This window comes from Filicampus tigris, chromosome 8 (assembly GCF_054856515.1).
Source record: "Filicampus tigris isolate MCC_2025a chromosome 8, RoL_Ftig_1.0, whole genome shotgun sequence".
Taxonomy (NCBI): domain Eukaryota; kingdom Metazoa; phylum Chordata; class Actinopteri; order Syngnathiformes; family Syngnathidae; genus Filicampus; species Filicampus tigris.
In genome coordinates, this window is record NC_141224.1 from 27,130,772 (window position 1) to 27,142,677 (window position 11,906).

Below are 11,906 nucleotides of genomic sequence, written 5' to 3' on the forward strand. Positions count from 1 at the left end.
CTCTTATGAGGTCATTTACTAACAGGGCTTTCGAAGAGCGTGATCTAGTATTAAACAAACCGAGTTTCAGTAAAACAGGTTTAGCCGGATAATTGCCCATAATAGGATTCCTAATCATAATATTAATAAGATTGCGTTCCCTGGGCCTTGTATTGTACCTCGAACAACTATAAGCGAGGCGGGAGGGTACGACTGTTGGAATATGGTAGTTATTTACTGGCCCTCGAGTACTATTTTTATCATATTGCACCACCTCAGTAGAAACAATATTGCTATGTGATGCAGGAATATGTGGTGTGTACGGCTCTAATCTAAATAAAAAACTATGTGTGTTGTCAGAGTCTAGCATAGCGCTAGTTAACTCTAGCCTTACAGACTTCATACGCGTTCTTATCTAATCGCCTGTAACCCGACCTGCTCTGATGTGAACTGTCATGGAAGGCTCAAACAGTAATCTATATTTCTAGAAAGAGTGATGGCGCCTTCCCAGTTAGGGTGAAGGCCGTCCACCTTAAGCAGGTCGGATCGGCCCCAGAAAGAAGGCCAATTATCTACAAACTGCAGTCCCTGCTCACTACAAAAGATAGCCAACCACCGGTTAAGCGAGAATAATCTGCTAAACCTCTCATCATTGCCTCTCGCAGGCAAGGGGGCAGAGACAATTACTCGATGCAGACTCATCTTTCTAGCGAGATCACAAGTCCTAGCTATGTTCTTCTTTGTGATCTCTGATTGCCTCATCCTAGTATCATTGGAACGGACGTGTATCACTATGTCGGAGTACCTAGTGTTGTTTGCCCTGTGCTGGTGTCTAGTCTTTTTGTGAGTCAGCTCCCTAAGATTAGCTTCAATGTCGGGTGCTCTGGCCTCAAGAATACACATTACGGTGGCTGGATTTTTTAGCTTAATGTTACGGGTAATGGAGTCACCTATTACTAAAGTGCGGGAGCCAGTTGACCGAGGAGGAATGGGACGAGCTAACGGGCTGAATTTGTTATGCGTCTGATCAGGCTCACCGCGATTAGCAGGCCGCTTAGGGCTAATGCTAACCGGACTAGCAGGTTGATTACAACCCATATTAACAGTTGTGTCTGCCACATCTATGGTTACCACATTATTGTGCTCTATCTGACGGACACGTCCCTCTAGCAGGGAAAGCCTTTCAATGAGACGAGTGCAAGTGGTGCACGAAGACATAGTTGCGCGTAGTCGTCCGGTGGATGAAGGCAGTTGAGCAGCTGAAGGGCAGCCGAGGAAGCTGAGGAAGCCCGCCAGTGTCCGAGTTGTTGTGCGGCCGAGATTGATGGAATCAGCGATTCGCTGCTTCCAAAAAAACTTTAGAGTAGTCTCAAAAAAAAGAAGAAAGTCGTAGGATGCGGGGGAAAAAGACTCGCTCGTTCATCGCCCGTCTCTTCGGCGAATCTCCATCACGAGTCGGCGCGATGGAGTGAGAAGAGACCCACTGACATTGGAAGAATGGCTACGGTTTGTAGCCTAGCACAGGGGTCGGCAACCTTACACACTCAAAGAGCCATTTTGACCTGGTTTCCACGGAAAAGAAAGCCCTGGGAGCGGCAAACACTTGTTGACATTAATCTCCAAAAAACGTCTTTCAAATTGTATAATACATTATTGCACAATCACGTCCACATATTACTACCTACAAAATACATTAAATCAGTAATTTGACACTTGAATTGATTAAAATAGTATAAAAACCAAGCCGGCAACATCCGAGTACTTTGGAGACTTGCATCACGACACACATTTGTGGGGCGGGGTTCTTTCGCAATGAAGCATCTCATTGATCCATACTAAACAAGCCAACGTAATCCAGCGAACCTTAAGAAAAACAAAAAAAGGCTGCATTCAGCCCCCCGTGAGCCGTCACCTTATCGTGGTGGAGGGGTTTGCGCGCCCCAATGATCCTAGGAGCTACGTTGTCTGGGGCTTTATGCCCCTGGTAGGGTCACCCATGGCAAACAGGTCCTAGGTGAGGGACCAGACTAAGCACGGCTCAAAATGACCCCTTATGATGAGAAAAATTAACGGACCACGTTTTCCCTCGCCCGGACGCGGGTCACCGGGGCCCCCTTCTGGAGCCAGGCCTGGAGGTGGGGCTCGACGGCGAGCGCCTGGTGGCCGGGCCTGCACCCATGGGGCCCGGCCGGGCTCAGCCCGAAAAGGATACGTGGGTCCCCCTTCCCATGGGCTCACCACTGGTGGGAGGGGCCAAAGGGGTCGGGTGCCGTGTGAGCTGGGCGGCGGCGGAAGACGGGGACCTTGGCGGTCCGATCCCCGGCAGCAAAAACTAGCTCTTGGGACATGGAATGTCACCTCTCTGGCAGGGAAGGAGCCTGAGCTGGTGTGTGAGGCTGAGAGGTTCCGATTAGATATAGTCGGGCTCACCTCCACGCACAGCTTGGGTTCTGGTCCCAGTCCTCTCGAGAGGGGTTGGACACTCTTCCACTCTGGAGTTGCCCAGGGTGAGAGGCGCCGAGCAGGTGTGGGCATACTTATTGCCCCCCGGCTTGGCGCCTGTACATTGGGGTTTACCCCGGTGGACGAGAGGGTAGCCTCCCTCCGCCTGAGGGTGGGGGGATGGGTCCTGACTGTTGTTTGTGCTTATGCACCAAACGGCAGCGCAGAGTACCCACCCTTTTTGGAGTCCTTGGAGGGTGTGCTGGAGGGCGCTCCACCTGGGGACTCCATCGTTCTGCTGGGGGACTTCAATGCTCACGTGGGCAATGACAGTGAGACCTGGAGAGGTGTGATTGGGAGGAACGGCTCCCCCGATCTGAACCCGAGCGGTGTTCGGTTACTGGACTTCTGTGCTCATCACGGATTGTCCATAACGAACACCATGTTCAAGCATAAGGGTGTCCATATGTGCACTTGGCACCAGGATACCCTAGGCCGCAGTTCGATGATCGACTTTGTAGTCGTATCATCGGACTTGCGGCCGCATGTTTTGGACACTCGGGTGAAGAGAGGGGCGGAGCTGTCAACTGATCACCATCTGGTGGTGAGTTGGCTCCAATGGTGGGGGAAGATGCCGGTCCGACCTGGCAGACCCAAACGTATTGTGAGGGTTTGCTGGGAACGTCTGGCAGAATCCCCTGTCAGAAGGAGTTTCAACTCCCACCTCCGGCAGAACTTTTCCCACGTCCCGGGGGAGGCGGGGGACATCGAGTCCGAGTGGACCATGTTTCGTGCCTCCATTGTTGAGGCGGCCGATCGGAGCTGCGGCCGCAAGGTGGTCGGTGCCTGTCGTGGCGGCAATCCCCGAACCCGCTGGTGGACACCAGCGGTAAGGGATGCTGTCCAGCTGAAGAAGGAGTCCTATCGGGCCTTTTTGGCCTGCGGGACCCCGGAGGCAGCTGACGGGTACCGGCTGGCCAAGCGGAATGCGGCTCTGGCGGTTGCTGAGGCAAAAACCCGGGTGTGGGAGGAGTTCGGGGAGGCCATGGAAAATGACTTCCGGACGGCTTCGAGGAAATTCTGGTCCACCATCCGGCGTCTCAGGAGGGGGAAGCAGTGCACCATTAACACTGTTTATAGTGGAGATGGGGTGCTGCTGACCTCAACTCGGGACGTTGTGGGTCGGTGGGGAGAGTACTTCGAAGACCTCCTCAATTCCACCGACACGCCTTCCACTGAGGAAGCAGAGCCTGGAGACTCTGAGGTGGGCTCTCCTATCTCTGGGGCTGAAGTCACCGAGGTAGTCAAAAAGCTCCTCGGTGGCAAAGCCCCGGGGGTGGATGAGATCCGCCCGGAGTTCATAAAGGCTCTGGATGTTGAGGGGCTGTCATGGTTGACACGTCTCTTCAACATCGCGTGGACATCGGGGACAGTGCCTCTGGATTGGCAGACCGGGGTGGTGGTCCCCCTTTTTAAGAAGGGGGACCGGAGGGTGTGCTCCAATTACAGAGGGATCACACTCCTCAGCCTCCCCGGCAAGGTCTATTCAGGGGTGCTGGAGAGGAGGGTCCGTCGGAAGGTCGAATCCCGGATTCAGGAGGAGCAATGTGGTTTTCGTCCTGGCCGTGGAACAGTGGACCAGCTCTACACCCTCAGCAGGGTCCTCGAGGGTGCATGGGAGTTTGCCCAACCGGTCTACATGTGTTTTGTGGACTTGGAGAAGGCGTTCGACCGTGTCCCTCGGGGAGTTCTGTGGGGGGTGCTTCGGGAGTACGGGGTACCGAGCCCCCTGATAAGGGCTGTCCGGTCCCTGTACCACCGATGCCAGAGTTTGGTCCGAATTGCCGGCAGTAAGTCGGATTCGTTTCCTGTGGGGGTTGGACTCCGCCAAGGCTGCCCTTTGTCACCGATTCTGTTCATAACCTTTATGGACAGAATTTCTAGGCGCAGCCGAGGTGTCGAGGGGGTCCGGTTTGGTGGCCTCAGTATTGCATCTCTGCTTTTTGCAGATGATGTAGTACTGTTGGCTTCTTCAAGCCGCGATCTCCAACTCTCGCTGGGGCGGTTCGCAGCCGAGTGTGAAACGGTCGGAATGAAGATCAGCACCTCCAAATCTGAGACCATGGTCCTCAGTCGGAAAAGGGTGGCGTGCCCTCTCCGGGTCGGGGATGAGATTCTGCCCCAAGTGGAGGAGTTCAAGTATCTTGGGGTCTTGTTCACGCGTGAGGGTAAGATGGAACGGGAGATCGACAGGCGGATCGGTGCAGCGTCTACTGTGATGCGGACCCTGTATCGGTCTGTCGTGGTGAAGAAGGAGCTTAGCCGAAAGGCGAGGCTCTCAATTTACCGGTCGATCTACGTTCCTACTCTCACCTATGGTCATGAGCTGTGGGTCATGACCGAAAGAACAAGATCTCGGATACAAGCGGCCGAAATGGGTTTCCTTCGCAGGGTGTCCGGGCTCTCCCTTAGAGATAGGGTGAGAAGTTCGGCCATCCGGGAGGGACTCAGAGTCGAGCCGCTGCTCCTCCGCGTCGAGAGGAGCCAGTTGAGGTGGCTCGGGCATCTGATTAGGATGCCTCCTGGACGCCTCCCTGGTGAGGTGTTCCGGGCATGTCCCACCGGCAGGAGACCCCGAGGACGACCCAGAACACGCTGGAGAGACTATGTCTCCCGGCTTGCCTGGGAACGCCTTGGGATCCTTCCGGAAGAGCTGGAGGATGTTGCTGGGGAGAGGGAAGTCTGGGCTTCCCTGCTGAAGCTGCTGCCTCCGCGACCCGACTTCGGATAAGCGGGAGATAATGGATGGATGGATGGATGGCTGCATTCAGCAGACAGAGAAAACGTCATTGTGTTCCACACACCTCTGGTCGTGAAATTGCGCTTTGAGTATTTGCTATTTTCATCACTTTAAATTGGCTAGAATTGCATAAAAATTACAGACGAAGTAAGGACGGACCATTAGAATCATGTATCATCTTCCAAACCGCTTTTCCTGGACACGGTCACGGTGAGGTGCTGAGCCTATCCCAGCCGACAATGGGCGAAAGGTGGACTACACTCCGATTTGGTCGCCAGCCAGTCGCAGGACACACACAGACACCGTTCCTGAGCGGGAACCGATTCCACGCTGCCCACACACAACTCAGGCGTGTGCACCACTACACCATCAGTAACCCACCATTAGAATTGATTTATGATAAAAAATTAATTTGACATTTGGACTGGAGATTTTCGGCCGACAGTGACTATATAATTTTATGTTAATATTTCGGGGTCCCAATAATGTTACAATTTACAACTACAATTAAACGAAAAAACACAAATAAAATACTTTGTTCCAATATTGTGCAATTTTAGTGTCACTGAGCTCAGAGCACGCCAGCTTCTTGCTGGCACGTCGTCATGGGCTGTCAAACGTCTCTGAAGAAGGTGAATGCTGATCACCAAAATTGCACAAGATCTGAAGAAAGAAGTTAAACTTTGATTTACTAAGAAAACATGATGCACGTTTTTGAGACAAATAACATACTGTAACGAATTAGGTTGTCTGGATTATGGTGATGTTTGTGTTTTGCTAAATTGTGTTATTTCCGAGGTTCCTGAATGCATCACACGACTTTGCTGGATGGGAGGGGTGAGAGAGGAATGAGCAGACGGCGAGAAGAACGAAGAGATCCGTGTGTACTTACGACAGAACTGTTGTTGCACCGTAGTTGGAATAATAAAAGGCAGTTGTGTTGGAATAATAAAAAGGGAAATAACTAAGCTACGTCTGACATCGTATCTTTGGAAGACGTTACAATACACCTCATTCGGACACTTATGGCGGAGCCATCCTGGACAGTGGGGTCGTGAATCTCCCGCCGGCGGTGAGTCCCTTGGCGTTCCCTCCTCACGTCACCCACCAACCACCGTTATAATTGGCGACAGCACCATTAGACGTACTCACTATCCCGGCTCCGTCACCCGCTGTTTTCCTGGAGCGAAAGTCATGGACATAGTTAACATCCTGCCGGGTGTTCTTGACTCTCTGCCATCATCCATAACCCGGCTCATCGTTCACGTTGGGACAAACGAGACAATACGCCGACAGTCTGAGCAGACGAAGAGAGACTTTCACGCCCTCTTTGCCTTGTTAAGAACCTGCGGTCTGTCGGTCTGGGTGAGTGGCATTTTGCCGGCATTGTCTCGCGGAGTCGAGCGCTTCAGTCGCCTTTTAAGCTTGAACACGTGGCTCCTACGCACTTGTGGCCACCTTGACTTTGCTTTTATTGACAATTTTAACCTATTCTGGAATCGCCTGTCTTTTTACCAGCCGGATGGTGTTCATCCGAACTCTCTTGGTAGCAAGATTTTAGCAGCTAACATCCACCATGTCGTAACCAATTCCACTCCCAGCTGACTCTTGTTTACCAATCATATTTCTTCTTCTACTCATAAACGCTGCAATGACAATGTCACTACCATCACTTACAGGCCAATACCAGCTGCTCACAGCACCACCACCCTCACTAGCTCCCCCTGCAGGCCCTCATTATCATTACCACTATCGGACAACTTTCCCATTGAAACCATCACCGGCAGACGCTTCCCTTGCACACACAAACAACGTGGTTTTAACAGTGGTAATCTAGTATATGTTAATACTGCTCATTCATACCACCATGAGCGCACGTCCAGCACAAGAATTAATCTGGCCGTGCTGAACGTGCGCTCCCTTTTAAACAAAACTTTTATCATAAACGACCTGATTTTAGACAATAATTTACATGGTATACTTTTGTCTGAGACATGGCTTGGTACAGATGCTCCAGTTGCTCTCAACGAGGCTTGCCCACCGAATTTTAACTTTTTATTTTCTACAAGGGATGGCAAAAGAGGAGGCGGGACTGCATCAATTTTTATTAATACTCTTTTATCAAAGGAGATCATTTTTAGCAGCTATTTATCGTTTGAACACCATGCCTTTGTTTTTAGCAGTCCCCCTATTCTCTGCATTACCGTTTATAGACCTCCCCATCATTCCACTTCTTTTATTACAGAATTTTCAGAATTCTTATCCATTTTATATTCCAGTTATAACAGGATATTAATAACTGGCGATTTTAATATACACATGGACAACATCTCGGACCCACTATCCAGAGATTTTTCAAACCTTTTAAACTGCTTGGATTTTAAACAGCACGTCTTGCAGCCAACTTACAACAGAGGACACACCCTGGATTTGGTTATAACCTATGGCTTGTCTGCTGGTGTGTCCTTTGTTGTTGACTTGGCAGTGTCAGACCACTACTGTGTCTATTTTAACATCGCCAGTTTTAACCATCTAGCAGTCCCGGTTAGAACAGTGAAGAAACGCTACCTATCTTCTGAGGTGGCTGCAAATTTTATCGAGATCTTAAAAAGCACTCCTGCTGACATTTTACCTGCACCCTGTGATCTTATTGTTGACAATTTTAACCTACATCTTAAATCATCATTAGATTCAGTAGCTCCACTTTTAATTAAAACAACAAAAACAAAGACTGTACCCCCGTGGCGAAACAATGCTATAAAAATATCAAAGAGAAAATGCAGGAGTGCAAAGAGGAGGTGGAGAAAAAGTAAACTTACGGTACACTATGAAATTTTATGCGAACAACTGAAATCCTACAATAAAACAGTCAAACTGGCAAGATCTTCCTATTTCTCAAACCTCATTACAGTCAATAAAAACAACCCCAGAGTTCTCTTCTCCACCTTTGAACTTTTAACTAGTTCTGATTTTAATAAGTCCCCACAGAGACCAACAGATGCTCTCTTTGAGGACTTTGCAGACCACTTCAGAAGTAAAATCGATGACATAAGATCCAGTCTTTTAGCCCATCAAAACACAAGTTTTAATAAACCCGGACAATCATATTTACATGAGGAAACACTGGAAAGTTTTGCCCTGGTTGATGCAAGGACACTTGTTCGAGTTTTCTCCCAGGTAAACCCAACAACCTGCCTTTTGGATCCAATTCCCACATTTCTTTTTAAGACATTTTATGGATTTTTTGAAGAACAAATTTTAAATATAGTCAATTGCTCTCTTCAGACAGGCGTCTTCCCCGCTGCCTTTAAAACGGCAGTGGTGAAGCCCCTTCTGAAGAAGAGCAATTCTGACCCGAGCGTTTTTAATAATTACAGACCTGTATCCAACTTACCGTTTTTCAGTAAGATTTTAGAAAAACTGTTTTTCATCCAGTTGAATCATTTTTTAAATACAAATAATATTTTGGAGAAATATCAATCTGGTTTTAGGATGAACCCCAGTACGGAGACTGCTCTTTTAAGGATTTTAAATGATATTAGGTGCACTGCAGACGTGAGAAAACTCACAGTCTTGGTGCTACTGGATCTAAGCGCTGCTTTTGATACAGTAGATCACCAAATTTTATTAAATAGACTTAAAAACCTAGTGGGCATCTCTGGTACTGTTTTTGACTGGTTTTATTCCTATCTCACAGACCGATATTTCTTTGTAAGTATGAATATCCTCCAAAACCCATGAAATTAAATGTGGGGTTCCTCAAGGTTCGATTTTAGGCCCCCTACTTTTTAATCTTTATATGCTTCCCCTCGGGGATGTCATCAGGGGACACGGCATCAGCTTTCACAGCTATGCTGATGACACGCAGCTGTATATTGCCGTGTCTCCTGATGATACAGGACCCATTGATACCCTTTTAAATTGCATTTTAGATATCAAGTCATGGATGGCAGATAATTTCCTACAGCTCAATCAGGACAAGACTGAGGTTTTAGTTATCGGTCCTGAAGGTCAGAGAGAGAAGCTTTTACCAAAACTACACATTTTTAATCCCTCACATTGTGTGAAGAACCTTGGCGTCATTTTTGACTCTGAGCTCAGTTTTATTCCTCATATTAAAAATGTAACCAAGATTGTTTTTTATCACCTTAAGAATATCGCCAGAGTCCGCCCGTTTCTCTCTCAGGCTAACACGGAAGTGCTGATGCATGCTTTTATTTCCTGTCGTTTAGATTACTGTAATGCCCTGCTCTCTGGCCTCCCGAAAAAGAGCATTTCACCACTGCAACTACTGCAGAATTCAGCCGCTCGGGTGCTGACGAGAACCAGAGGGCGGGAGCACATTACGCCAGTTTTGAAATTGCTGCATTGGCTCCCTGTGTGTTTCAGGATCGATTTTAAAGTACTTTTATTCATTTATAAATGTGTTAATGGTCTTGGGCCATCTTATTTATCTGATTTGCTTTTATCATACGAGCCCTCGCGGATCCTGAGGTCCTCTGGCGCCGGCCTTTTATTTATTCCAAGGGTGAGGACCAAAATGCATGGCGAGGCTGCATTCAGCCGTTTTGGTCCTCACCTTTGTAATAGCCTGCCAGAGGACGTCAGGTCTGCAGAGACTGTTGATATTTTTAAGAGGAAGCTCAAGACACACCTTTTTAGTTTGGCTTTCAACAACTTTTAAATAATTTATCTTTTCTTTTGATTGAAGATAATTCTATGTTTTGGTTTGAATGTTTTAAAGCACTTTGAGTTGCATTTTTATGTATGAAAAGTGCTATATAAATAAAATGTGATTGATTGATTATAATATATTTTCCCAAGCTACGCAGAGCCGTAACATTAGGATGGAAGAGCCACGTGCAGCTCCGGAGCTGCGGGTTGCCGACCCCTATCCTAGCATTATTGTTTGAAATTCGATGCTGTGCCGTGCTGTAAATTGCATATGATGAGGTAAATTACTTGGTCTGTTTATTTCGTTAGCATTGATTAGTTAACACACGTCATAGTGTGTTGGTGTCCCACATCGTCAAATTAGCGTTATTCCTTGTCATGTTGTGATAGTACTTGCAGGCACAACTATGGTATATTTAATAAATCATAAAATGCAATTGAATCTATAGTAAGATTGACTTGATTGGCAGTTTTCCAAGAGGACGTGGCATGTTCATTCATCAACAGTTATGCCAGCTCTTGGCGTAGAGCAGGGGTCCACCCATGTTTCAGAAAATAAATGTTTTGAACTCTTACAAAAAAAAGCGCAGATTTGAAGGTCTCTTTCAAATGAATTAAAAAGCTTAACTTACATCATCCATCTTGCAAACAAAAATGCCTGAGTTCAAAAATACAGTGGAAAAAAGAGCACTCTCCTGAACCTTTGCGCACATACAGCGTCTGCAAATCAGGGCTGGCTGGGACGTCATTTTCATGTTTACGCAAGATCGTAAGCTGCCGTCTTTTTAAGAAAAATATATTTTTTTTGTGTGTAAGTGTTCATATTACATTCTAAATGTGACCTCGGTCTCTTTACTGTGTGTGAACATAATTGCGCCCCTAAAGTGACCCGCATTTGCAGAAAAAGAGACAGTCTATGTCACTCACGGCGTTGTGTTTACGGAAGTAAATGTGGTGCAGAATGTCGCCGCATTTTGACAGTGGAGCAATTCGGTCAGAGGTAGAAATACAGTATTTGGGGGAAATGATGACGCCAAGCTTTTTCGATCTCATTTAATGGAGACGTCACTAAAGTTAACGTCAAGTCATAACCTTGCGTAAAAAATGAGCCGATCGAGCCGTGGCTGAATTACTACTATCACCATAAATGTCAACTTTATGCTTAATGTTTCAAGTGGAAAATAAATTCAAGTCAAATATAAAGTCAATACTGTTACTCAAAACAATTGCAGAGTCCATCTCGCCCGCCGGAGTGCATTTTAGGCTCCTGACATCAATGGCAGATGTATGCGACCTGGAGGTTCAGACTGCGGTCGCATTGCAAAAAAAATCCGATAGGTTTCCAATATAGGACCACATATGAGGGTGGCCAAAAACTTACTTAGAAGACATGATGTACGTTTTTGCGACAAATAACATGCACTTCAATCGGACACTTATAATTTAATTTCCCATGCCACGCAGAGCCGCAACATAAGGATGAAGAGCCTGGCGTACAGTGTTGGCTCCCTCTGATGGACTGCCCCCTCCCCCCTTTGTGTCACGGGTTGAAATACCGCTCTCTACCTTTATATTTTTTACTACATTTACAATTTCTTGCAGCCTGTGGGGCGTTGTAAACAAGACGTTTTGTTTCTAGTGTTTATTGCAGAATTTAACCGGTTTGCAGTCGAACAGTTTCGATGTTGCTTGTGACGAATCTGCAGATGGGAAAAATACATTTCTGGAGTGGCATTCCCTGAACGGCCACAGCTAAAATCGGGAGCCAGTAATGTGGAAGCCAATTGAACTATGACACAAACTGGTCCATTTGCGTACCCTATTCTTATCTTTTGGCCACTTTAACAACTGTTAGCCTGAAGGTGAACAATGCATCGCCACACAGCGCAGAGGCATTTTGCCGAAATACGCGATAAGAATGGCAAAGAGCAGCAAACGTGACAGTAAACAATGCAGTACAATGGATGACTGGTGACTCGATCTCTTCTAAAAACGTCACTCGCCGAATATT

At 47.4% G+C, this 11,906-nt stretch overlaps 1 protein-coding gene across 1 annotated transcript; it reads right to left on the bottom strand.

Moving 5' to 3' along the window:
* Positions 1-432: 432 nt before the first annotated feature.
* On the bottom strand, positions 433-1,197 carry LOC147144190 (uncharacterized). The gene has a single exon (XM_086038539.1). It carries the CDS (start codon positions 1,195-1,197, stop codon positions 433-435), a length of 765 nt encoding a protein of 254 aa, XP_085894665.1.
* Positions 1,198-11,906: the final 10,709 nt, after the last annotated feature.

What these genes read in the sequence shown, in the direction of transcription:
- LOC147144190 (XM_086038539.1), bottom strand. Translation starts at nt 1,197, where the DNA reads ATGTCTTCGTGCACCACTTGCACTCGTCTCATTGAAAGGCTTTCCCTG.